A 26,736-nucleotide genomic window follows, 5' to 3' on the forward strand; every position below is an offset into this window, starting at 1 on the left:
TTATGTAATGAGAATTTTTTGTTTCTATAGCAACCATTTACAAAGCCACATCCCCTTCTTCTTCTGAAAGAGACTCTGGCACGCCCCTTTTTGAGACCTGCCCTCTCTCTAGCAGTGCACCAAATTGTATCTAGTGACTGCCTCCTCACATGATCTTCCCCACAGAACTTTGCATCTGTGGTCCTCTTCTGCTGCACTGAGAGACATTTAGTGAACAACCGAGACAAATCTTCACCGATCGATTACAGGACAACGGATTGATCGGCAACTTAGCTAATTAGTTATTATTGTGTGGATTGTATTGATGCACATATCAAAGGGGGGGAAATAAAATAAATATACAAAAACGGCAGCTTGGACTGTTGCTTTAAATGATTGAGGAATTTGGGAGATCTCGAAAGAGGAGTTATGTTGTAGTTGCCATATTGTAGAGTTGTTGTAAACCTATCTGGTTAATAAGACTTTTTTGATGAGGACATTGAATAATAGAAAGCTTATTATATAGGATACAGATGCAGGGAGCACGAACAGATCATTAGAAATGTGCTAAATGCTGCAAAAAATAGTCAAACTGATAATAAAAGAACTAAATAATTATAGCTGTTAAAGGAACAATGAACGATATCTGCAGCAAAAGGGTTAAAAAATTAAATGTAGCTGATCTTTTTCTTAACCTAAAAACACAAGTATATTTTTAAATGTTTAATTTTTAACATTTCCATGGGTATCAAGCACTTTTACAATAATTCTCAAATGTAATTTGGTGATTAGAGAATAATTAGCCAAAGAGATGTAGAATATCTCCTACATTGGGCTAAAATATTATTATTTAGGACTATCGGGCATACATTACAGAATGTGAAGCAGTATATTTCCTTGTTGACTACGGGTACCAAGTAACATTTATATTTGGCACCCTTCTCTGTTTGATCAAAATGTTACACCTGTCCAAAAATTGATTCTTTTGAACTCTAAAGCCGCACTTATAGTGCCGGCGACGTCGCCCGAAAACAAACGCATTGCCGCCGCCGCATGCGTTTATAGTAAGCGCGACGGCGACAATGCGACGGAGCGAATACTGGTAGCCGGCAAAATTTGATTTTTCAAGGGCTGTCGCCTCATGTAACAGCCCTTGAACCAATCAAATGCCCGGAAACCCGCGACGCCACGCACAGCGAAGTACAACGGTCGCCATCGATGGCACTATAAGTGCGGCCTAAGGGGGATCATTCTATATAGTCCCAAGCGGCCATTTGTGCCATTTTCAGCTGCATTTACGTCAATGGGGATTTTTCTGATCATGCTGAAGCAGGGAACCCTAGTCACGCAAGCGTCTTCAAACTGGAACCAGGGTCACGTGTGATGTATGAATAGCTCCAGTTAGCTTTAACTCAGCCCTCTTTCCAAAGCACACGAAGTCCTGCTATGTTTTCTTCACTTTATTGGAAAGGTGTCAAAATATGTGCAGGCACTTGTGGATGTTATGTAGTTGTGCGTTTGTAGTTAAGAGCAGGTAAAAAGAGATGGCCTTGCCATAGAAATGTAACATGAAGGTACTCACTCAGCCAGAGTCAGGAATGAAAAGGAAGTGTGGGAGAATCTGGGTAACAGGAATAGTCTTGGGACAGACTATCTGTCAGCAAAACAGGGGGGAGGGCAGAATAGCCCATTCTAGGAGAGATTTCAGAGGCTGCAGTAGCAACTCACTGACTACATGCCCCGAGGCAGGGATGGCAACAATGTAATATATCACACAGGCACAGTGTGTGTGTGGAGCAAAATACATGCAGCTGAAAATGAGGAACTGACAGGCAGAAGCTGCAAAGGAGGGGGGGGTGAACAGAGAGAACAGAAATGGGAATACTTGTTCCAGGACAGTCTTCAAGGGGATATTTTGCCGGGACAATGTGTCTATATGTGTCCGGGAATCAGACCTGATTCCTGGGTACATTTTTGGGGTATCCAGCAACTCTGGACCCCGACTAGCTAGACACATTCTGACAACACTTTCACCGCAAACCCCCCCTTGAAACTCATAGCATAGCAATCCCTGCTTGCTGGCACTCCCGGAAAGGTAAAAACACACAAATTCTTTATTGTCACATCATTTTACAGAATGTTTACACAGTTACTGGGCTCAAGAGCTGACACGCCTAAGCCCCAATACATGGATCAGAGTAACAAACAGGCTTGACTTTATTAGTGAGCCAGGTTACCCCCTCACCGTCACAGTGTCTCCGGCATACTCCGTTATTTTCCTGCAATTCCCCTTCCAACTGCAGTGAACATGGCTATGCAGCGTCAAATGACGCCATGTTGCCATGGCAACCCAGATGCACAGCGTCACATTGCCATAGCAACGCACAGCATCATGTCATCACATAGCGTCCGATTGACATGGCAATGCGGCATCATTTGACGCCGCGCAGCCATGTTCACTGCAGTTGGAGGGGGAATTGCAGCAGGATACCGGGAGACGCCACCGCACCACGTCATCAAGTAAAGCATTCCTATTTATTCAAATGACGCCATGTTGCCATGGCAACCCGGATGCACAGCGTCACATTGCCATAGCAACGCACAGCATAATGTCATCACATAGCGTCCGATTGACATGGCAATGCGGCATCATTTGACGCCGCGCAGCTATGTTCACTGCAGTTGGAGGGGGAATTGCAGCAGGATACCGGGAGACGCCACCGCACCACGTCATCAAGTAAAGCATTCCTATTTATTTTTTCTATGGGTTGGCCTTCAGTAGAAGGTGGCAACCCTGCCTACACACACATACACACAATATTAGCCCCCCTACCTACACACACACACACACACACACCAAGGGACCGGCAGGGAGGCCAGGCCCCTTGACTGGCCAGGCCCGGGAAAGCAGTCTTGGCTGTCCACCCCCTGTTGGCGGCCCTGGTATTTTTGGTCAAAAACATCAGACTATGAACTCGTCTCTGCCGTTCGGGGTGTTTTCTCCCGAAAATTCTCATTGACTTCAACAGGGATTTTTGCCAGAAAATAGCCTGAACTGAAACTTCAGACGAGTATACTGTATAGAACGTACCCATAAGGGAGTTATTCATTAAGCTGTGATAGTGCTTATTAAGGCAGTATCCATTGACTGCCATTGACGTTTCTGTGCAATAGGAATCTCAACCTAATGAAAATGCCTTATAGAGTGTAGATTGACTAAAGTGTTTTGCATAATGTGCATAATGGTGTTCTGTATTACCAGAAACATTCTTCCAATAACATTCATCTTCCTTAAAGATTGAAGCAGGGAGCTGAAACCCAATCTTTTTAGTTTGGGCCCCCTGCTTCCGGAGATACTTACCTCCGAAGGGGGTGCCGATACCTCCAGTCACATGGGCCAATCGGAAGCTGCACAGGATGAGGTCACTGCTTCCTATTGGCCTGCAGGGCCCGGGAGTTTTGAAAAGCAGCCATAATGTGAACCCAGGGGTTGCTACCGGCACTCACTAAGGAGGTAAGTATCTCTGGAAGTAGGGGCTCCCTGGAGCTGAAGTTAACAGGGTTCTGATCCGAAGCCCCTCTGCTTTAATCCTGTACAAAAAAAAAAAAATGAAAACTGCTTGGATTCCCTCTTTAAGTACTAAGTGTAACATGTAGTAGTTGTTGGGCTCTTGATAAAAGATAGATGAGCTCATTTATCCACCCCAGGGACATAAATCAATCAACCAATACATTAAAGAGTTGTAGTAATGTTTAATAAGCACAGAGACTCAAAGAATTAACTAATGCTCCCTAATCTCAAATAACTCAGGTTAAATAGAGCAAGTTTATTGGATTTGTTTTATTATATTCAAAAAGTATAATTAATTTGCCAACCTCAATCTACTAAAGTGCAGTACCAGTATATATATATATATATATATATATATATATATATATATATATATATATATATATATAAAAAGCACAAGGGAAGATTAAATTGTTAACGCCTCCAGCCAGTGGTGTAGCTAGACATGTGCAGGCCCCCGGGCAACAAAAAAATTCAGGGCCCCCTCATATCTCTCTCTCTCTCTCTCTTTTCTCCCCCTCATCTCTCTCTCTCTCTCGTTCTCATGTCTTTCTTTTCTCTCTTGTACTTCATTTTCTCTGTGTCTCTTTCTTTCTGTATCCTTTCCTTTTCATGTCTGTTTATACCCCTGTGATTTAACCCTTCCCCTCCCTCTCACCTTTCCCAGCCTGTCTCTCAGGCTGCAGCTCCAGCCCCACGCTGCACTACTTGAGGACCCACCCCCTGACCTAGGCCCCGCCCACCTATGGAGGCGCTGCAGAGGAATTTCCCCTCTGTCCTTCCTACTGGATCTCAGGGCCCGACCCAGGACCTGCCCATCTGCAGAGGAAGGGATTTCCTTCTGTGCTTCCTTCCTGCATCTCAGGCCCCGCAATGTGCTGCCGACAGGGGGGGGGTGGGGAGAGCAGGCCCCCCCAAGAGTGCAGGCCCCCGGGCTATAGCTACGCCCCTGGCTCCAGCATCAGAGGCTCCTGCCGCCTACATTGCCCCCCCCCCCCCCACCACAAGTGATCGCCCTCCTACTGAGCCCTCATGCTTTGGCTTCCTGCTTCATTTTTTGTAAACGGAAGGTCAGCGCTCCTGTTGAGCGCTGGTTGTGGACGCCCCCGAGAAAATGAGCAAACTTCGATGGAGTACAGGGTGCCAGCCTTCATGACGTACGCTGTAAGCCCTGAAGGGGTTCAATGTTTTATACAACCGTCAATTTAAAGCCGAGCTCATACACTCTCTTTGCTTGCGAGAGTGCGAGCTCCATCCATGCTGCGCTGCTGTAACACAAGCGATCTGTGCTCATAGTGTTGCAGACGATGGGGAGCATGGCGGAGGTTTGGCGGACGTGCCACAAAGCTGGCTCGCCTTCATTGGCTGAATCAGCTCAAGTGACGCTAACGTCATGTGGCAGCCACCTGAAAAGACAACATTTCTTTTCTCCCCAATCAACGTGCCTCTTCGCCTGCAGGCACCCATGCAGCTTGATAACACATATGCCAAACAGTGAGAGTGCTTGTCGTGCACACGCGCGGACGCAGCAACTCGATAAGTATGAGCTTGGACCAATATTATAACATTCAGCTAGAATGAGTTTTTGGGGTTTGCAGCTCTGGTGAGATGTTTTATATTTGCTGGTCAGCAGAATGTTTAGATTTGATCATCCCAGTATCTTCTGCTCCTGCTGGTGGATGCAGAGGTGCCAAGGGCAGGAATACACTGGGCCTTTAATATAGACAGTGCTTCATACGATTGAAGATGTATATAACAGTAAATAATACCTAATAAGCAAGGAAGCGCAGTGTACGGAACAAGGTGTTAGTCTTAAATACATTGGGGCCTATGCTATAAGCGTCGATAAGCCACTTATCAGCCAAAATGCCTACTGCTATTCAGTAAGCCTCGATAAGTGGGCGATAAAGGCATGAATCGCCCAAAAATTGAGCCGTCATAAAAAATCGCCGGGTTATAGGCAGGTTCTGAAACTCGTACAATTTTAGTAGCCACGATTAGGTTATCGAGGCCTATCGGGGCTCTAGAATGGCGAGTTTCTCCCCAAATCCTCACGCCAGGAAAAGTCCTGGCATGAGGCTGGTGAGAAGCTGCTGAGAGGCGGCGATACAGGACTTTTTTCTGCATCGGATTGATGCCGGGAGTCTCCGGAGCTGTTATCCACTAATATCAGCACCGGAGACCCCGGCATGAATCCCATGCAATAAAAATGCATTTACAGGCAACTTAATTACCTTAGCGGCTAACCGCTAAGGCAATGAAGGGGTTAACCCCTACCACTACCCACCAAGAGCCAAATACCCCCTTCACCCACCCCCGCTACCCACAATAAACACTAATACCCACCTCCTCTACCCCCAAATGATTGATACCAGAAGCTGCGGCTGTCCTCAGGTGGTCCCCGCGGGTGTCTGGGGGTACTCGGGTGGTCCTCACGGGTGTCTGGGGGCCCTCGGTTGGTCCCCGTGGGTGTCTGGGTGCCCTCGGGTAGTCCCGTGGGTGTCTGGGGGCCCTTGGGTGGCCCCCGCAGGTGTCCGGGGGCCCTTGGGTGGCCCCCATGGGTGTCAGGGGGCCCTCGGGTGGTCCCTGCGGATGTCCGGGGGTCCTCAGGTGGTCCCTGCGGGTGTCTGCGGGCCCTCGAGTTGTCCCCGCTGGCCTGCTGTACGATTCCTGTGGCAAAAAAACAAAGAAAAGTGCAATACATTGAAATAAATACACCTCCCTCCCCACCCCCCCCAACACATACAGTACAGTAATAGCAGTTGATAGCACTCAAAAATGTAGATATGGTCACAAGGAGAACACAGATTTCGAGAGTCACCGCCCCTTTGTCAGTTGCTGTGATAGCTATGACTTTTGCTCATAAGTACTATAACAACAAAGAGTCATTATTGTATGTGTGTGTTGCCCCCTTTCCCTGTGACTAAGGGAAACTACCCGTGCTGCCGTTACCTGTGGCTCACAGAAGGCCTAAGCCTCCACCGCTGGGGTATAGCCGTTGGTACACTTTAGGTACCTTCCTGGTCTTAGGCCAGACCAGGCCGAATTGGAAGGTGGATCCGCCGAACCGCAACGTGGTCCCACGCCACCGGTGCAATAATACTAACACTAATATGCTAAGAGGAGCGTCCCTATCTGGTGACTTCCCAACAGCACACAAACTATAAGTGGTCGGGGTCTAGCTGGGACCTGAGGGGATATCTGACCTAGTCCAGCGGAGCACTTCTCCATGGACCTTACCTCACCCGTTGCTATCCTGCTCCCGACTGAAGCGCTCGGTTCCCAATGCGCCAAAAGTATCCATCTCCTTGCCGGGAATTCCCTGCTCCCATTGGCTAATACTGCCCAACGTGGTATACAGTCCCTGGGGCTGCTGGTACTCGTAGTCCCGTGCGGAGCCTGGCTAATGGCCGTCGCATATCCACTTCACTGCGCATGGATCACTCTGCGCATACATGAACACTAAAGATGGTGGCTCCCGTTTGCCGGGGACACCGCTGAGCTCCGGAGCTCCCGCTGACAGCCGCAGCCTCTACTCGAGTGCCTCCCTGTCCCTAGCCGTATCCGCCTGCAGCTCCTGCGGCACCCGGGCGCCTCCCCTCTCCCCAAAGACTAGGCGGTAAGAGGGGACCTAGCTACATGTGGAAGAATAATACATATTTTATGTTTGCTGAACAGGGCAATGGGGGAAATGGACAGGCACTCACCAGCAATATAGTATAGGATGCCACTTAATCAGTGAAGGAGTTAAACCTTTCCATTCTGCTAATGATTCCTGATAAGAGTGAGCAGGACATGCACCTAAGCACAGTAGGACTTTATTAGCACATGTGGGCTTTGTCAACAGAAACCTGTAACTACACAATACATCAATTCCAAGCTGGGTGTTTACTGCCTCTCCCCTACCAGCAGGATAACAACGTTGTTAAATTGTTTTTTCATCACAGTTTCAGCAGAGCAGTTGTTCTCAGCACACTGACACTCTCACATTTCTGTGTGTGTGAGAGTATCACGTTGCTTTGTGTCATGTTTGTAATTGGCCTTGGAGTTTTTCTTCAAAGGAACTGTTAAGGGCTGAGCTACCTCTGGCATCACTTGTAAAACCTTCATAGGCAGTGTTTTGCATTCTTGTAGTCAGTAACCCTTTCACCACCAGCACGGCGTGCACCATATAGATATGCCCTTATTAAGCAACTCTAGAACTATGCTACACATTTTATACACGCAGATTTGTTTCTTTACTTATACTTCGAATGTTGTGGTATGGTTGTGTTTCCTGTAAACTGTTCGTATGTGATATTGGGATGTTTGATAGAAGCATTAGACACACATAGAGGACTATGTGACTGCCAGATGACTGCGAGAAACACATACATAGCTGTTTTATAGGATCTGTTTATTTAGATAAGAAAAGGCAATAAATATATCAGTGATATACTAATGAGGTTATGTAGTGTCGTCCATCTAGGCAAGTAATGAAATGTTTAAATTAAATCAGTGCAGTTCAATGATGGCATTCAACGTGGACTTGATGTATAAGGATATAGTAAACTGTTGATATTTTTGCTCATTTATACGGACTGGCCAGATGCAAGTCTTCGAAGCATACATTTTAAGAAAGAATGGGCATGTTCTCGGGTTTGAAATCTGATCTTCGTGGATTCAATGTTTGATTCTAGTTCTGAGTCGAGCAGGTCGAGAATTCAATTTTTGATTCGAACTCAGAGTTGTCCTTTGGAATTAATTTTCCATTATCAGCAAAACTGGAACCAAAAATAAGGAAAGGCTCATCCTTTCATTTGTTTGGGGGGTTTTTGGTGGTGTTTTTTTTTTTCCTTTGGGGGCGAGGGATTCAGGAAACAAATTTAAGTTCTAAAAAAAATTCACCCACAATTGGAATTTTTTTCTTTTTTAATTTCAAAACTGAAACCAGTTGAGTTTTGGCAAAAGTAACATACTAAATATTTTAGAAGCACAGCTCACATTTTTTTTTTGATCCAAAATCAGTGAAATTGTCCATCCTTAATTTTAACTGGCATTCAATGTGATAATGTTTCTATTCTTATTTCCTATATTCAACATGAAACTCATATGTGCAGAGGTTAATATCTGGCGTATAATGCAAAAAATAAAAATAAAGGAAATAAGCATTGATTGCAGATACAAGCATTAGTACATCCCAATATAATATTTGATTAAGTCATTTCTTCCCCAGTCCTATAACAATTCTCCCTGCTATGGGCAAAATGTATTGATATATTAGAAATATAGGTTGATAATAATTATCTTACAGTCAAATTAACCACAAAACAGTAATTGACCATGCTTGATATATATCACCATACATGTAATTTTATTCAGAACTGAAGGTTCACAAACTACCTTCTTAGCAGGTGGAGCACAGGGAATGAAGAATATAGCTGAAGGTGACACTTATGGCAGGCAGAGATGTTACCAAGAGCCTGAGGAAAGGACCCTGTTTCTCATAATAGTTACATTCTTAAACCTCACTTCACTCCCAATTGGCAAAGGCATTATTTGATTTCTTTGACCAACTATATTTCATGGAATCTCCCACCTTGGAAGCTATAACACTTACCTGAACGATGGAAAATGACTTCCTTGGCAGGATTGGCCTATTCTTACCACATGGAGCTGTCTAGTTATGAAAGTAAGACCAGCTGCTGAGATATTGCTGGTGAATAGTGAATATTTGTACAACATGCAGAGTTTCACTTCTTGCTCACTGCCAATCGATGCTGACTGCTGTTGTAGTAGACACATATTGCCTGATGGTAACACTAGGACAGTCATGGTCACCAGTTTAGGTAATAGGTAAGTCGTAAAAAAATTATATATATATATATATATACAGTGGTTGACAAATCACCAAAAAATCTACTCGCCACACAAAAAAATCTACTCGCCACCTAGTACCAAACGTGTGCTGCTTGGGCCAATATTTACTCGCCCGGGGGTTAAATCCACTCGCCCGGGGCGAGCAAATGTATAGGTTTGTCGAACACTGTGTATATATATATATATATATATATATATATATATATATATATATATATATATATATATATATATATACACACATGTAGAGGTATCAGTACCGTGTTAGCCGAGCTTCAATAATCAAAAAATAAATAGATGATACCATTCCGTGGCTAACGAAATGCTTTTATTTGTGCGAGCTTTCGAGATACACTGATCTCTTCTTCCGGCGATGTTACATCGCCGGAAGAAGAGATCAGTGTTTCTCAAAAGCTCGCACAAATAAAAGCATTTCGTTAGCCACAGAACGGTATCATCTATTTATTTTTTGATTATATATATATATATATTTTTTTTTTAAGGGGTTGCTGCTTTAACCACAGAACTTTTGTGATATTGTAAAATGTGGATAATAGGAAGTAGTACAAGGCACTGCTTAAAGGTGTTGGATGTGTATTAAAGTCAGAACTGATAGGTCTATTTAGGGTATTTCACCCAATATACTGAACCAAAACATCCAGTCACAGAGGGAAACGTTTTATAAGACAAATTATTTAAGTTAAAGGTCCATAGCAATAACATTGTCATTTACTGAGTGCAACTACAATGGGCAATACAGCCTATTACTTCCAGTGGATAAAGGTTATTGGATGCATGCAGAAGACCCATTTGAGGATTAGTGCACCATTGAGATTTCTTATAAGGAAATCCTTCCTCCTATAAAGATTGCAGTCTTTGTTCCCTGTGATGAAACTATGGATTTAGCAATCAACCAATCAATTATAAAGATACCACATGTTTGGGGGAAATAATTAACAAGAAATATCACTTAATACCCTTGTCACTTAAAACAGACCTCATATAGGACTGGGTATTCTGTATGTGCCATCCACACATATATCTTCACAATAATATATAAACACTTTTAGTTTTTGTGAAAGACATTACTTGTGACACTTTTTTTTTTATTGTGCAAATTTGATACTCTAATGTGCATCTTAATGCAGGAATGTGAAAATAATTCATTAACATGGAGTTACCAATATACTGCACTGTTAAAGTATTGCAACTTGAGCTGATAACTAACTTGCATGAAAGGTTGGCAAAAAAGGGAATAAAAACGCTCTGTAAATGAGATGTTACAGTAACTGGTTAAAAGATGAGTTTGTAATACAATTGAAATCCTGGGTGATACAGCTCAACCCCGTTATAACGCGATCCGTTACAACGCGAATCCGCTTATAACGCAATGCAAACGTGGCTCCCAATTTTCCTATTTATGAATATTTTACAACACTATAATTGGTGTCTTAAATACGTTATTGTACAATGCACACAATTGTACATTATTTCTAACGCGATCCGCTTATATCTCGATGTGATTCTTTGGACCCCAAGCACAGCGTTATAATGGGGTTGAGCTGTATATATAAATGTTATCTACAAGGTACAATTCAGTACAGTGCCCTTTCTCCACTGACTGTGTTGAAATATCTTTCACATATAATTAGTAAAGTGCATTTAGCAATTGTCTAGGAATCAAGTGAAGTATATATTGCATAAACATGCATCCAAATGAGTGTGTGAGTTGAAGCCCTGCTTAGCCGCTGTGCAATGCGTTGGAATACCTTCCAGCACTGACATGTTAACAGCTTGCAAGGTTCACATACTTACAGTCCGAGAGCTAATACCACAATGTCTGCTGTTACTGAGGGCGGAAGACAACTCTGGGATCAGCATTTACCTCTTGCCTTTTTCTGCTTCCTACCTATTAGATGATGCCATAATATTTAACCCTTAGCGTGCCAGAGAGGCAGCATCAGTTGAGGCTTCCTATTAGACAAAAAAATCTAAATCACCTGGAAGTATGTTTGGAACCAGAGCAGGGGGACTCTGAATTCCCAATAGCATGGTTCAATTCAGGAGCCCCACCCCCCCTTCCCAGGTCTAATGCTGTAAAGCATTTGAGGCAGGGGCACGCAAATAAGGGGGCGCCAGATTTTCTGCGGGGGGCGCGGGGGCTATAGAGGCCCCGCGCTCTTCCCGATGCAAGGGAAACGGTGAAGGCCTCTGTAACTCTCTTACCTTGGCTCAGACAGATTCTGATGATGCGTTGCCATGGCGACGCCGCGGGGTCACGTGATGTTGCGTTGCCATGGCAACGTGACGACAGCTTGCCGGAGACAAGGTGAGGAGGAGGAGACAGCCGGCAGGGGGGCGCAGGTAAAAAGATTGCGCGTCCCTGATTTAAGGCATGAAAACCTAACTAAAAAAGATACAAACGCAAGTGTACACGACATAAGACTTTTGTTAGGGGCTAATACTCAGCAGCATAAACACCATACAGTCATTACAACATTAAATGACATTATGTACAATGTCGTTTTTAATAATATTCACATTGGTGGCCATTTATAAGAATCCCTGCGTATATATTAACAGAATAAAAAACATTTTTTTACAAGTTCCTTTCTTCAAAGTGTAAACCCTTCGGAAGGTTTCACGTGTTGTTAGGATTGAAAACATAGAGGTGATTTGTCAAGCTTAAGTAAAATGGTGTGAACCACGTTTGAGGTTTTGTTTCCACAGCTTGGCCTCTACAAACACAAATCCTCGGGGCGGGGGAGGGGGGAGGAGTTTGCCTCCTTTGGAGGCTGACATGTGAGAAGCAGTATGCAGACAAACTGCTCGAGTGTCTGACGTCTCCATAGTGATTTGGGCATTAGTGCTTTAAAGAACTGCTCTGGCATGCGGATCAGAGATCCTCTACTTGAATTTAATATACTCATTTTTGTAGATTTAAAATATTTGAATCCGCCGCTTTGTTTTGTTTTTACACAGAAACGTTGTTCTTATTCTGCCCTCTCAAGATATTAGTGTAGCCCCCTTTCCCCATGTATACGGGAACTACGCGTGTTGAGTACTTGTCTGGCGGACAGGAGGCCTAATCCTCCGCCACTGGGAGCCTGGGTGATCGCGTTTTTCTGGTGACAGCACCTCCACCTGAGAGGGATCCTAGCGCAACTTGATAACCCTCTCACAGGACCCAATACAGTCAGAAAATAAGTATACACACGCTGGTATAACTAACTTATCTTTACTGATACACACAAACTTAATAATACAGGGCCCACTATTTTACCCCTGATTGCAGCACCGTCACTCACACTGCATCTATAGCAGTAGCGAGGGTTCCCCTTCCCTTCCCCAGCCCTTTCCCTTTCCTTCGAGTTCGTCGCCCCACTATACAATACCCACACACAATATAGATATATACCACCCCAGTGGAATCCCCAAAGTACTGAGTTGCCCTGGGCACCTCACCACCCGGTGTCCACAGAGTCAAGCCCACCCGAAGTGTGAGGAGTAGCGCTACCCTCTGTGTGTGTGTCCATTGGTGCACGTTGGGTACCGTCCTGGTCTTAGGCCAGACCAGGTCGACTTGAGATCCGCAGAACCGCAACGTGATCCCACAACGCAGTCTACCGGATCCTCTCCTGTCCGTAGGCGTCTGCCTCTTGAGGGAGCTCCCACTGGAGGGTGTCCCTTAATGTCTATGGTTGCCTGTGGTCTGGTCCCAGACCGCAGGCCGCACACACCGCGTGGCGTCCGTCACCGGTGTACTAATGCTAGATAGCCAAGTGCTACTGGGGAAGCGTCCCTATCTACGGCCTTTCCTGCAGCACCCACAAACTGAGGTGAGTCGGGGTCTATGGGGATATCTGGCTTAGTTCAGGGGCCACTGGTACACTGAACACATCCTCACCCCTTGCTGTCCCTGCTCCGACTGACGCGCGGTCTCTAGCATGCCAAATGAATCTTTCTCTGTCTCCCATGGATCCTGCAGCCCTATTGGCTGAGCTGCCTCACGTGTGTAGCCTGCCCTGGAGGAGCCTGGGACTTGTAGTCCCCTGCAGCTCTTGCCACCTAACATGGCCGCCGCATCTACCAACCTACTGCGCATGTGCAGAGCTCCTATCGCACATACGCGACTTCCAAAATAGCGGTCCCCACTTGCCGGGTACTCTGCAGAGCTGCGGAACACCGGAGCGACTCACTGCAGCTAGCCGGGTCCGCCTGCAGCTCCCGCAGCACATAGGCACCTCTGTAGTCGTCCCCAGGCCAGGAGATAAGAGGGGAACTTGCTACATTAGCTTGTACCTGATTTGAAAACATTAGCTTCTCATAGAATGATTAGGCTTCCAACGTATCTGATTAAGTGATAAGTACCAGAATAAATATCACTGATATTATATTAAAATGGAATTGTATGACTTGCAGCACAAAAAGCTCATAGCTTTGCAAATCAAAGCAGAAAAGTTTTAATAACGTATATTTTTTGTCATATACTATGCATTGATAGAGTGTGAGGTTGCTAATGTGCCATCATTTTACATATTAATTACTGCCACAGTGCAGTTTTCTCTGTGCAGGCAATCAATTTGGAGTAATATTTCTGCAAATCTAAAAAGTTAAAAGAAGGCGAATTAGATCCTGAAGTTCTTGGTCCTGAGCTTTTGGGAATGACCCTTTCCCTCTGCTCCATGTGTTAGGATTAGAATATAAACACTTTGAGGTAAGGATTATGGGCCCTATTTACTAAGGTGTCATACTAGATAGATAGCTTCCAGCGCTGGAAGATGCCTTATGGTTCAAGTGAATAAGGTAAGGTGTCTTCCAACGCTGGATGTCTCATAGACAAACACTCCTAGGTAAATATTGTATAGCCCTGTATCTTCATTGTACACAGCAGTACTGAAAGTGCTATATAAAAAATGATGTTTGCTTTTTCTGTTAACAAATGGAGAACAGAAACCTAGATATTTATATTATACCTACCTAGGGAGCACCTGCATCCACTTTAGTGACAGTTGCGGGGGTTCCCCTATAGTTTTGCTTTTTCTGTTACCAATATTGTTATTACTATTATAAATATATCCTAAGGCTGTACAGCAGTAAAGGGATTTAGAAGCCTCCCACTTTTAAATGGAGACAGAGAAGAAAAAAGCTCAATTGTGCACCAGATTCTGCATGCATCTAATGGGATTGTTTAGTAAAATCTAATTGGTAAAAATCCCCATTGCTTAAATATGTTAGCACTCCTTTTTAAACACCAATAAAGAACAACATTTCTATAGGTATCCCAAATAAATATCTATTTATCGCTAGGTCATTTTGTAACACTGCAGAAAGGCCGCTGCTAATAATAATGGGCAACTGGGTAAAATGCACAAGCCGTAGACAACAAAGGCTTGGGCTCTTAAATAACCTTCCATTGTCAGTGCCTGAAGGAGAGGCGGGCAGGTTCAAGGGGTTATGGTAATTGAATTTGATCTAAGCCCCTCCTAAGAAAGAAAGCCTCTTATCCTGCATTACTTTCACAGTCTTCCTCTCTGACACCAAAAGCGGATGGGTATTTTGTGCTGGGAGGCTGTTAACTTCTCCCTAACCAGGATCACAATTGCTTAACAAGAAGTTGAGTTTTCTCTAGGTTAGGACCAGTATAGCTGCAAGGAATCTGCCCTGAGCATTTTTCGGGGAATGTCTGACCTCAAAGGATTTTAAATTGACAAGTTCTTGCGTAAAAAGGCTGTGATACCCGGACCCTCCAGTTCTCTCTTTACAAGTGCACATTGCCAAAGATGTTCAAGTACACGGCACCGTGGCAAGTTCTTTGCCTGTCAATGGACCAAGGTGTACGGGTAAGACTGAAATGCTTTCATTATTGCGTTTGCGGGAATGTACTCTTGATACATACAGTATGGCTGTGCAAAGACTTGGTATTTGGACATGCTAGCCGTGCTAATCTGCAGTGGTCATGTGACTAAGTGAAAGGTGCTAATCCTAATAATTGTCTATGTCATCAGACTGCTATGAGCCATTGAACTGTGCCAATTTAAATCTGTCTTCAGGTCCAGCAAGTTGTTTTAACTCCTTCACTCCTGGAGGGTCAATGCCTAGCAGAACCTATCTACCAGCAAACATTTGCTGGAGTGAAAAACTGCCCCGTAAACCTGTGTTTAACCCCTTCCTATTATGTGGGATGCTTTTCGCAGGCATTTATAGTTGCATATGTTCTTTCTTCATGTACCTTCGACTGTAACGTCTTAAGGGAAAATATTACTTTTCACAGTATTGAATGTTGTCTTGTGTTTTTTTTTTTTTTTTTACTCCATTCTTTATATAGGTTTTTTTTAATGCCAGGAGCAATATATATGAAAATATATAACTACAAATAACGATGTCTGCAATGTAGGCTTGGGTTAAAAAATACCTATATAGTTACCGTTCATGTTATGTTGGGCTAAGAAAACATGCGGTACACATCCTAGCAGGCAAACAAACTTTCTCTGAGACTTGCTAGGCTGGTACTATAGCTAGTTTGTTTGAAGGCACTTTTGCAATTGCATTGACACAAACTGATGCATTGTAACCAGGGTGACTATTTTTCACACATTTCACCCCATGTGATTTGGCGTACAGGTGTGAGTAGGAGGTGCTAAATTAAGCTGCGTCCATAGAGGATGGAGCCGCACTGAACCGCGCGGACGCTGAGGCTCGCCAGTTCAAGCATGAGCGATTTTATGCACATGCAGGCGAGCCAGCGTGCGCGATCGGGAAGCGGGGCAGTGACCGGTCTATTGGCCCAGCGACGCACCGACGTCAACGTCACGGCGCCGACGTTGCCGCTGCTGTGCGTGATTGGATGTTTTCAGCCGACAGCGCGCTGAAAAAACAGCTTTGCCTGTCGGCTGAAAAATCCAACGCTTCAGCACGCCTGCGAAAGCTCGCGTGAGCCCCCTCTCAAGACATCCTCATTGAGGATGCTGGGGCTCAGCGCGGAGCGTCCGCACGACTCAGCGCTGCTTGTCCTTGCATGGACGCAGCCTTAGTGTTAAGCAATGCATTACTATAATGGGATTGTATCAAATTCTTCATCCAAAAGCCCTTGAGTTTTTCCTTTCTTTTTTGGGGGTCTCAGATGACTAAGGCCGAGTTCCCGCTGGCGCTGAGCGCGCTCATGCTTGGAAATCGCTCCAAGCATGAGCGCCGGGTGCCCTGGCATTTACACCGGGGGGGGGGAGGGGCATTGAGCGCGCTTGAAAGTATATATATTTTTTGTTTACCTCAGCGTGTGTGCCTGCACACGAGCGCCGCGCGCACCGCGTGAGCGGGGACTTACATATATCTATATATGTAAGTAACCGCCGCAAGCGCCGCCCGCTCAGCGCGGGACTCAGCCTAAGGTTGATCGTTATCAAGTGTAAGAAATATCATTAGCAAATTTCATGGTTGTCATGTACACAAGCAATGAATCAAATCAACCTTGCCGTACGTTGGTAATTGGTTTGCCAAACAAAGCATGAAGATGAACTACTTGTATTGTATTGTATGTCTTTATTTATATAGCGCCATTAATGTACATAGCGCTTGTTACATTTTGACATGGATTTAGCTCATTGTATGTATGTCTTTATATAGCGCCATTAATGTACATAGCGCTTCACAGCAGTAATACACATGACAATCATAAATAACAAATAATACAAATAACACAAAGGGGAGAAGTGCTTCAGACATAAAAGTTACATTTAGGAAGAGGAGTCCCTGCTCCAAGAGCTTACAATCTAATTGGTTGGTAGGGAGAACGTATAGCGACAGTAGGAGGGTGTTCTGGTACGTGCGTCTGCAGGGGGCCAAGGGTTATGTAAGAGTTGATTCTTAGAGAGAGGATTTTAAGTAAAACTATAAATGTTGTTAATCGTTTATATTTTTATATTCTGATCTTTTTCTTAAAGGATATTTATAATAAGAGTTTCTAGTTTTAATTCCAAAAATATTTCAAATACCATTTCTTACAAATAAACATGCAGACTCTCTGCATACATTTCCAGCCGGCATAGAATCCATGTGATTTATAGTATGTTTATATTTTACTTTTCTAACGCCATATTGTCTATATTCACAAGCGCTGGAACTCATGTGCTGTATAGTTTTCCAGACAAAAACCTCCTCGCATGTACAGATGCAATAATAGTGATTTATTGCAAGCAACCTTCAGTGTACTGAGCATGCTGTTTCACAATGTTTCCATTCCATTCTAGAGGTACTCCACCTTTTGTCATTTAGAGACGTACTTCAGCAGGGCACTGAATATCGGGCACCTTTGCCACTTTAGCTATTACTTGAGTCTGCGACCCCCATTGTAATTCAAAGAGCCAATTTAGCATTTAAGTAGCTGGAATTCCAAAAGGCACAATGAAATGTTTAACATTTTAAGTAACAACAGATCTTCCTTACACTCCCGTTTTAAGTAAACGTATATGCACCAACATGTGAAACAAAAAATAGCCACCGCTCTTCTAGTTTCTAAACATTACAAAAAGGCCTTCCCAGAGAAGGACAGCCTAAGGCAGCGGTGCGCAAACTGGGGGGCGCGACCCCCAGGGGGGGCTAGAGACTGCCTGCGTGGAGGTCGTGCGGTTTACAGAGGCCCCGCACGCTTCCCAAAGGCACTTAAATTAAGTGCCGGGGAATCTGCAGTGCCTCTGTAAACCTTTACTTACCTTGGCTCCACACACGTCGCCATGGCAACGCGGCATCAAATGACATCACGTTGCTATGACGCTGGAGCCGAGATAAGTCGGGGTGAGGGGGGGCGCGGTGGTGAGGTGACCGCCGGCAAGGGGGGTGCAGGGAAAAAAGTTTGCGCCCCCTTGGCCTAAGGTGTAAATTCTATATACTCCGCAGCAGCCAGCCTGCCCATTTTCAAAAGAAAATCCCCATTGATGGTAGTACTGCTCCAGAGGAAACCACATCTCACAAACGTAGAACAAAAAAAGCCTCTATAGCCATGGCTGATCCAGACTATCTTTCTGCCTTCCTGTCACATAAGTTCTAATAGCTACTGACAGTGACAGGCTACCCTGTGGGGTTTACCCCCTCTCACGCAGCCTCCCTGAGTGGCTGGAGAGGGGGTGAAACTGGGTCTGACAGAGAGTCCTTCCCAGCCGGGGAAGAGAGAGGAGTTCAGCTCTGGCCCTCCTGCAGTCCCTCCTGGGGCTGTTTGCAACCCAAGATCTAATAGAGCTCTGGGCCTCACCATTATCAGAAGGCCGGTACCCTCCAGGAATCTGAGATAGGGTGACCAGATTTACAAAAGTAAAATCCGGGACACATAAAAAAAAATTTTTATAAAACACATGACATCACCAACTGCGCTTTATGTCTCTCCGCCGCTCTCTGAGTCCCTTTCTTAGGCTGAGTCCCCGCTGGCCCTGAGGGCGCTCATGCTTGGAGAGCGCTCCAAGCATGAGCGCCGGGTGTCCTGCATGTACGCGCGCGTGGGGGGTGGGGGGGCATTGCGGGTAGTTGAGCGCGTGGGTTATTTATAGTTTTTTTGTTAAGCGCCGAGCACAGCATGAGCGGGGACTTACATATAGCTATATATGTAAGTAACCGCTGCCCGCTCAGCGCTAGCGGGGACGCAGCCTTACACACACCCATTCCTCCATTGTCGTTCCCCCCCATCACTCCATTCTCGTTCCACCCTTCCCATTCTGTTTCTCTCCTCATTCTCTCTCTCCCCCATTCTGTGTGTCTCTCTCCGTCTCTCCGTCTCTCCGTCTCTCCGTCTCTCCGTCTCTCCGTCTCTCCGTCTCTCTCTCTCTCTCTCTCTCTCTCTCTCTCCATTCTCTGTGTCTCTGTCTCTCTCTCTCCATTCTCTGTGTCTCTGTCTCTCTCTCTCCATTCTCTGTGTCTCTGTCTCTCTCTCCATTCTGTCTCTCTCTGTCTCTGTCTCTGTCTCTCTCTCTCCATTCTCTGTCTCTCTCTCTCCATTCTCTGTCTCTCTCTCTCTCTCTCTCTCTCTCTCTCCATTCTCTGTGTCTCTCTCTCTCCATTCTCTTTGTCTCGCTCTTCCCCATTCTCTGTCTCTCCCACCATCTGTGTGTGCACATCTCTCTCCCCCATTATCTGTGTCTCTCTCTCCCCCATTCTGTGTGTGTCTCTCTTCCCCATTCTCTCTCTGTGTGTGCGTCTCTCTTCCCCATACTGCCTCTCTCCCCCCCCCCCCCCCATGCTGGCTCTCTCCCCCCCCCATGCTGCCTCTCCCCCACCCCCCCCCCATGCTGCCTCTCTCTCCCCCTCTCATGCTGCCTCTCTCCCCCATGCTGGCTAAACCGGGACAACTGGTCACCCTAATCTGAGATCCATACTACACTACAAGGCATATGCTGTAATATCATCCACAGTGGCTGCCTGAATAAAGATCCCTCTTTATATACTCCTGCCTGAGTAACAGTCAATTAGGTGGGAGTATGAAAGGTATCTGTCATGGTGGGGACTTACAATTAAATTACATTCAGAATCCCTGCAGCCTACTGTGACTGGAGGCGCTAATTACACCAAACTGAGAGTCGGAGGATCATCAAAAGCCTGTCCTGTTCCCCACAACATCGCGGAAACTCATCTGTCCTGGAGCCAAACAGGTACAAAGCCCCACACAGACCTGTAGCCAGGGCAAGACCTCCCAGAGGAAGCGGGGGGGAAGCATTAGGTTTGAAGCAGGAAGTCTTTGGAGCTGAGCCCCATTCATTTCAGCTTGGGGGACCCACTGCTTCCGGAGATACTTACCTCCATAGGGGGTGCCATTAGCCGCTTGGCTAGCAGTGTTCACGTAATGGCGACGTTTCAAAGCTTCCGCGCCCTGTGGGTCAATAGGAAGTTGTGATCTCATCAGGTGCGGCTTCCTATCTCCCATGTGATGCGGGAGCTTTAAACTTTGCCGAGATACCGGCACCCTGTACGGAGGTACGTATCTCAGGAAGCAGGGGGTCCCCAGAGCTGAAATTAATGGGGTTTAGCTCTGAACACCCCCTGCTTCCATCCTATGTTAAAAAACAAAACAAAAACAAAAAAACCCTAATAAAAAAAGTAAACTAGTTACAGAGGCTTCACGCGATCCCCCGGCATTTATTTTAAATGCCTTCGGGGAAGCGCAGGGGCCTTTGTAACACCGCGCCCCCCCCCCTCTTGAAAATCTAGCACCCCCCGCCCCCCGGCTTATGTTGTACACCACTTAACAAAGTGCACTGGCTGGCACTAAATAGAGAAAAAAGAGAAAACATATGCAATACAATAACATTAGAAAGGACGTTGAAACCTCAGAGGTTGATGTTGATGTGTAACTGAATTTGGAAGGACACTGGGGCTGACATTGAGTTTACAATTTTTACCCCGTTGAGCTTCCTAAGGATGCGATTATAGTAGGATCGCATTGCGTCGTACGTGCCTGTCGCCCGAGCGGTGGGTGCACATCACCAGGCTGCTTCGCCCTCATTGGCTGAACAGCTTGCGTGACGCGGCCGTCGCGCGAAAAAAAATCATTTTTTTTTAAAATCGGTCACGCGGTCGCTCTGAAGCGCTTGCGCACTTTCGGTGGCCTCATAGAGAAGAGGTCTGTTCGTGCCGTGTCCACGAGCGCCCACTATAATCGTGGCCTAATGCTGTTCTGTGCTGCGACTGCCAAGCAAACTCTTGTGTTTCCTCAGACTTACTGTATCAAAACGCCCTGGTCCCTGCTGCCCGATGGGGTATGCTGCAAAATGATAGCAATACATTGCGGGCGCATCCAGGGCGGACTGACTTCCTGGGGCTCAGGACTAGAGTAACATCCGCCCCCCCCCCCACCCACCCTGTCGGTGGTATTGCGAGCTCCCCCCCCCCCCATTTTACACCTCACGAGCCCCTTCTATTTCCCCCACTCTTCCCATGTCTTTTTCTCCTCTTGGTCTCACTCCCTCTTCCTCACTCAATCTCCCTCCTACCTCGCATGTATTTATGTCCCCTGCGTCTCTCTCTTACTCCCTCTTTTCCTCACTCCCTCCCCCCTCTCTCCTCACTCGCCCCCACCTTCTGTCAATTACCCCACTCTCACTCAATCCCCCCTATAAAAATACATACCAAACCCCCAATACATCTTAAAAAGACCCCCACTCCCCCAATACATATAAAAAGATCCCCCAACCCAATACATAAAGACCCCCACCTAATACACATAAAAAGACCCCCCCAACCCCAATACATAAAGACCCGCCACCTACACGATACATATAAAAAGACCTCCCCACCCCCAAATAAACGTAAAAAAGACCCCCCCAAAACATATAAAAAGAACCCCCCCCAATACATATACATATACATAGACACCGCCACCTACCCAATACATATAAAAAGACCCTCCCCAACCCCCCAATACATGCTAAAAAAAAAAAAGTAGTCTTACCTTGGGGATGTGAATTGTAGTTGGTGGGTGGTCACAGCAACAGGAACTCAGCCGGATACATGAATGAATAAAAATAGCTTTATTGCACTATAATGCTGCGCATCACAAAACGGAGAACACCTCTGACGCGTTTCGTTCCGTGAAGGAACTTTATCAAAGAGTTACTCTTTGATAAAGTTCCTTCACGGAACGAAACGCGTCAGAGGTGTTCTCCGTTTTGTGATGCGCAGCATTATAGTGCAATAAAGCTATTTTTATTCATTCATGTATCCGGCTGAGTTCCTGTTGCTGTGACCACCCACCAACTACAATTCACGTTACTGCAACTACCGGTGTGGAGCACGCAAGCTACGAAGCAGAGCTGGGAGCTGACCTTCATGATTCCCCTCCTGATGAGCACATAGAAATTATTCACTACGCCCGCTCGAAGAGATCCAGGATCGCTGAGAACCAGGGCGCTCTCTACCACCATCCGCAGCATAGCTGCCGGCCCTCGGGGATGACGTCACATGCCAGCGCGACACCCGAGGAGACGAGACCAGCCAGGCACAGGCATTGAAGAGACCGGGTCGGGTAAGGGCAGCAGGCTTTTCCAGTGTGAGCACACGAGAGGGGTGGCCCTTTGGTTGCCTCTTTTCTTGTCTCGGATTTCCCCTGTGCACTAGCCCCCCACCCAGGTTGTACTATATACCGTTATCTGCCAGAGCCTGGCTGTAGTTCTCCCTCACACAGGATCTTCAAGCCTGCCCAGTAGCTGTTCACTTTTTGTTATACATGTACCAGAGACTCTTTACTCACCATTAATACCAGTCCTGTTGTGGATATTGCGAGCACCGGATATTTTGGGTTTATTCCCTTATACAACAAACTGACATTACCTTGGGGATGGTCAGGCCGGGGCCTGTGGCTGCGGGGGTCCGGCGGCTGGCGCTGCAAGTTGACCCCGATCTCCGGCCAGGCCTGGCTGTCCGGTCGCAGCTGGGCCCCGGCTCTCCATCAGCTGCAGGCCTCCTCACTGTCCCACGCCAAGCATCCAAAGTCAGTGCGCACTGGAAGCTGAACCCAGCTTACTTCCGGCGCGCTGATGTCAGAGGTAGGAAGCTCGGCGTGGGACACAGAGTGAGGAAGAGGCCTGCAGGCAGCTGATGGAGAGCCGGTAGCCGGGCCTGGCCAGAGGTCGGGGCCAATTTGCAGCGCCGGCTGCTGGGCCCCCCACAGTCACCGGGCCCGGGACACTTGTACCTTCTGTCCCCCCTGTCGGTGGCCCAGGGTGCATCTGCAAGCACAGATGATTCCTACTGGCTGTTGGGCCTTTTTTTTAATATATTGGCAATTCAATCATGCTAGGTACTCCTGGGGCTGAGGGTGAGATAGACCATAAAGGAAAGCTCAATACACCAGTAAATATAATATATATATTGAAGAACTTTTAATCATATAGCTCTCTATCATCTTGTGACTGCTATTAATGATGAAAAGGAAGACATCAGTACTTAGTGGTCTGGTAATCACTGTAGCAATTGTTGTTTAGTCTGCAGATGCAGCGTTTGACAGGTTCACTGGTGAGTTAAATTACATTGGGTGCAATTCCAACATCAGTATCCAATTCAGCAGCATCCCTGTGTCATTATCAAGAGGGTGGTTTTTTTGGGTTGTCCAAGAAGTCCTACGCCTGGTAAACAAAAGCAGAAGTGGGAAAGGAAAAGTGCCTAATGATACACTGGAGGTGGTAGTGGCCTGTTAACAACACAACTTGACGTAAACTTGTTTCAAGAATCGTTTCTAAGTCCTTGTGACTTTTTAGCAGGTCACTTAATCTCCATGTACTTTGGCCATGATAAATACATTGTACTAGTCAAGGGTCTATTGGCTGGAAAGCTCTGTTTTTTTTATTATATTTTTTTACACAGTGACTTTTCACTCTTGTATCTCTTGTCGGCACTATATAATACTAGAAATAAAAAATATATATACTTTTATTGCATGGTAAATTAGTAGGATGTAAAAAAAATGTTTTTATTTCCTTCTTGCTGTGTCCACTGGTACATAGAATGACTTAACCAAAATCAAACAATCTTCTGTTTTTTATCTTATCCAACTTTAAACCACTCAAGTCCTCTTTGGCAGTGAGAGGATAGAACAGCGTGCCTACATTCTCAGCTGCGTGTTATATTTTGAACACTGACCTCCCACCTGCTGCTTAGCCACGTCTTGCAGAGGTAGACCAGATGCAGCGCCTGAAATCTACCCATTATTAGTCACTAGCTGAAAGTACTCGGCATTGCTAAAAAAAACAAAAAAAAAATACTGAGATTTTTAAATGGATAATTCATTTTAATTTCATTCATTCATTTTTTATTTTAAAAATCCCCTGCTAAAAAAAATACTCCACCCATAATGGTTTCATTGCCTCTGAGGTCCTTAAGTGTTAGATGGAGAGCCTCTAATGCGTATTTGTGGGACACTGTACTCCCATCCCAAACAATGATCTCGCACTCTCGAAGAACTTTGGCTGCTCCTGTATTTTTGCTAATGTTGCAAATTTGGATTTTCAGAATGACCACGATGAAGTGGTGGCTTGAGGGTTGTGTGAGGGTCATGTCATTTGTGGTGGTATCCGTTATGTCATTGCTGATCTCGTTTCTGAATTGTGTCCAAAGATAGACAAAAACCTGCTTCTTGATCTTGCGACCCATCATGCAAAACTTGGTTATGGTATCTTAAGAGGTGTTCAAATGCATAGAAAACAGATAAATACTTTCCAAAATCTATAGTAGATAAGCAGCGGCGGATTTTCAAATTTGCCGTCCCTAGGCACTTGCCTGTGTCGGCTGCCTTCTTGGTGCCACCCTCCTGCTCCTTTTGGAATCCCGGCGTCAAATGACGCTGTGACGTACGGTGGCACGTTGCCATGGAAACGCGACGCCATGGCAACGAGACGCCATGCGACGTCGCAGTGGGGGCGTCCGCAGCCAGAGGGCGGCAAAAAGGAGGCGGTAGAAACAGGCAAGTACCTTCCCATTAGGTCCGATAGGCCAGACTGCGCAGCAAAATTATATGGGGGTGGAAATTCTTTGCTGCCCCAAAATTTTGCCGCCTTCGGCTCGGGTCTAATGGGAAATCTGATGCTGTAGATAAGTAAAATGTGACCATAATGACGTGCACTGCACTTGCATTTGATCAGGATTTAGATCCAAAATCACAAAGTGGTGCTATGCCATAAGTTGTAACACACCACTCAGCCCAATAAAGTGCATGGGTCAGAAGGTGTCTTCTGGTGCTAAAAGGTGTCTTACGGAATAGGACTGCAAAGTAAATATGGTTTCTTATGTGTTTAGGATGTCTAATTTATTCACAGAAAATCATTCTGATGAATACCATTCAAGACTATCTGATTATAAACAATCTCTAAAAATAATTTGAATCAAAGATTAGAGGCAAAAGCAATTGACCGAAGAGTTGGATAATGTATGAAAAATGTTGGTCCACACTGGAGCTTCCACCTATTTTGTGACGAAATTTAGAATGAGTTGGCATAATATTTTGAAACTATGAAATTTCCAGAAAAAGTGTGAAGAAAGCTATGCTCCCTTCGATTAATTCATACAAAAATTGTATCCTGCCTAGGCTCAATTAGTATCCAAAAAGTGTGCAATTGTATTTCAGTGCCTGTGGAACATGAAGCTAAAGCAAAATAAGTCCTTAGTTAAGTGCGAAAGCGCAGATCCGGACGCATGGAAAGTCCACTTTACTTCAATGGGGCTCTCCCTGCTATCGCACTGTATAGAATAAGGGCCTTATAGTCACAAGGAATGAGCAGTGACATTTGAACAGGAATTCCCCCCCTTCAAGCACTGATTTATTACCTTTATTCCAGCATCGAATACTGTGCACTTTATAATCTCTACTATCCTCCATGCCCTCTCTCTCTGCATTCATCTCATCTCTCCGATTGCACATTGTACCAGCTGTATATTCTATCCTCTAAGATTCCGTCACTGCAAGTTTTTCATCCTTGCATTCTTTCCCACCACATCTGATTCTTACCATGCTTCTTTCCATTAATGAACTGTTATCTAGAATAGTGCAGTTGTTATCAACTCCCAGTGCCTAAGGGCCAGTAGCAGGTTTTTTTCGTGTTCCTGTGTAGGACATGTAGCCATGTATAAAAATGGTATACAGTTCTCTCTCATGCTGGCAGTAAACCTGGTAAGTATGCAGGATTGCCAGCATCAATCATGGAGGTTTGCCCTCACACCCTGGTGAGGTGTCATATGTCCACCAGGGGAGTGGTAACATACTCTGTGTCCACTGTTAGTGACACAAGAGGTGTGGCTATTCCCTAAGTTATATAAGACATAGCACTGTCTAAAGTTAGTTATCAACTTGGAGTTCAAGTGTGTGTTAATCAAGGGATCTGTGATGGTCCAGTTCTGGAGGTCTGCAGCAGTTAAGGCTGTCAGACCTAATCATTAGTATCTGCACTGTGATCAGGGACCTGACACAGGTGGTGATCTCCCTGAGGGGAGAGGTGACCCAACTCCATTAGGAGGGAAGAACCTTCTGAAGGGAGGAACTGTACTACAATGAGTGGCTGAGTACGATCGCTGCGAGGGGCAGTCTGCCTATGCTGAGAATAAAGATGCCCAAGTTCACAAAACCCTTGCTGTGTGGGAGTGAAGTTCTTGCACAGGAGGAGGCACCACAGAGGAGGTCCTCATCAGTTACATCTTCCTACGGACGCAGAGATCCTGATGAGGCACTGCACTGGATATAGGTAGGACTCTAAGCACACTACCTCAGATGCCTGTCATGCTGATATCCCCATACCAACCCAGGGGGAGACTCAGGAGTCCTGTACGCCAGCAGGTGCACCACAACATACATGCATGTAATGGAG

At 45.6% G+C, this 26,736-nt stretch overlaps 1 protein-coding gene across 5 annotated transcripts in view; it reads left to right on the top strand.

The window, feature by feature from the left end:
* PALM2AKAP2 (PALM2 and AKAP2 fusion) overlaps positions 1-26,736 on the top strand; it is a 367,169-nt gene that overhangs the window by 272,436 nt on the left and 67,997 nt on the right. Inside the window, exon 1 of one of the 5 annotated variants that reach the window (XM_075593651.1) lies at positions 14,936-15,252. The exons of the other annotated variants lie outside the window; for them this stretch is intronic. Within the exon in view, the coding sequence (XP_075449766.1) occupies positions 15,193-15,252 (60 nt within the window). The 5' untranslated portion in view covers positions 14,936-15,192. Of the gene's footprint in view, positions 1-14,935; positions 15,253-26,736 lie in introns of those variants that run through there. 5 annotated transcript variants of the gene reach the window in all.

This window comes from Ascaphus truei, chromosome 1, assembly GCF_040206685.1.
Source record: "Ascaphus truei isolate aAscTru1 chromosome 1, aAscTru1.hap1, whole genome shotgun sequence".
In the NCBI taxonomy this organism is placed as follows: Eukaryota; Metazoa; Chordata; class Amphibia; order Anura; family Ascaphidae; genus Ascaphus; species Ascaphus truei.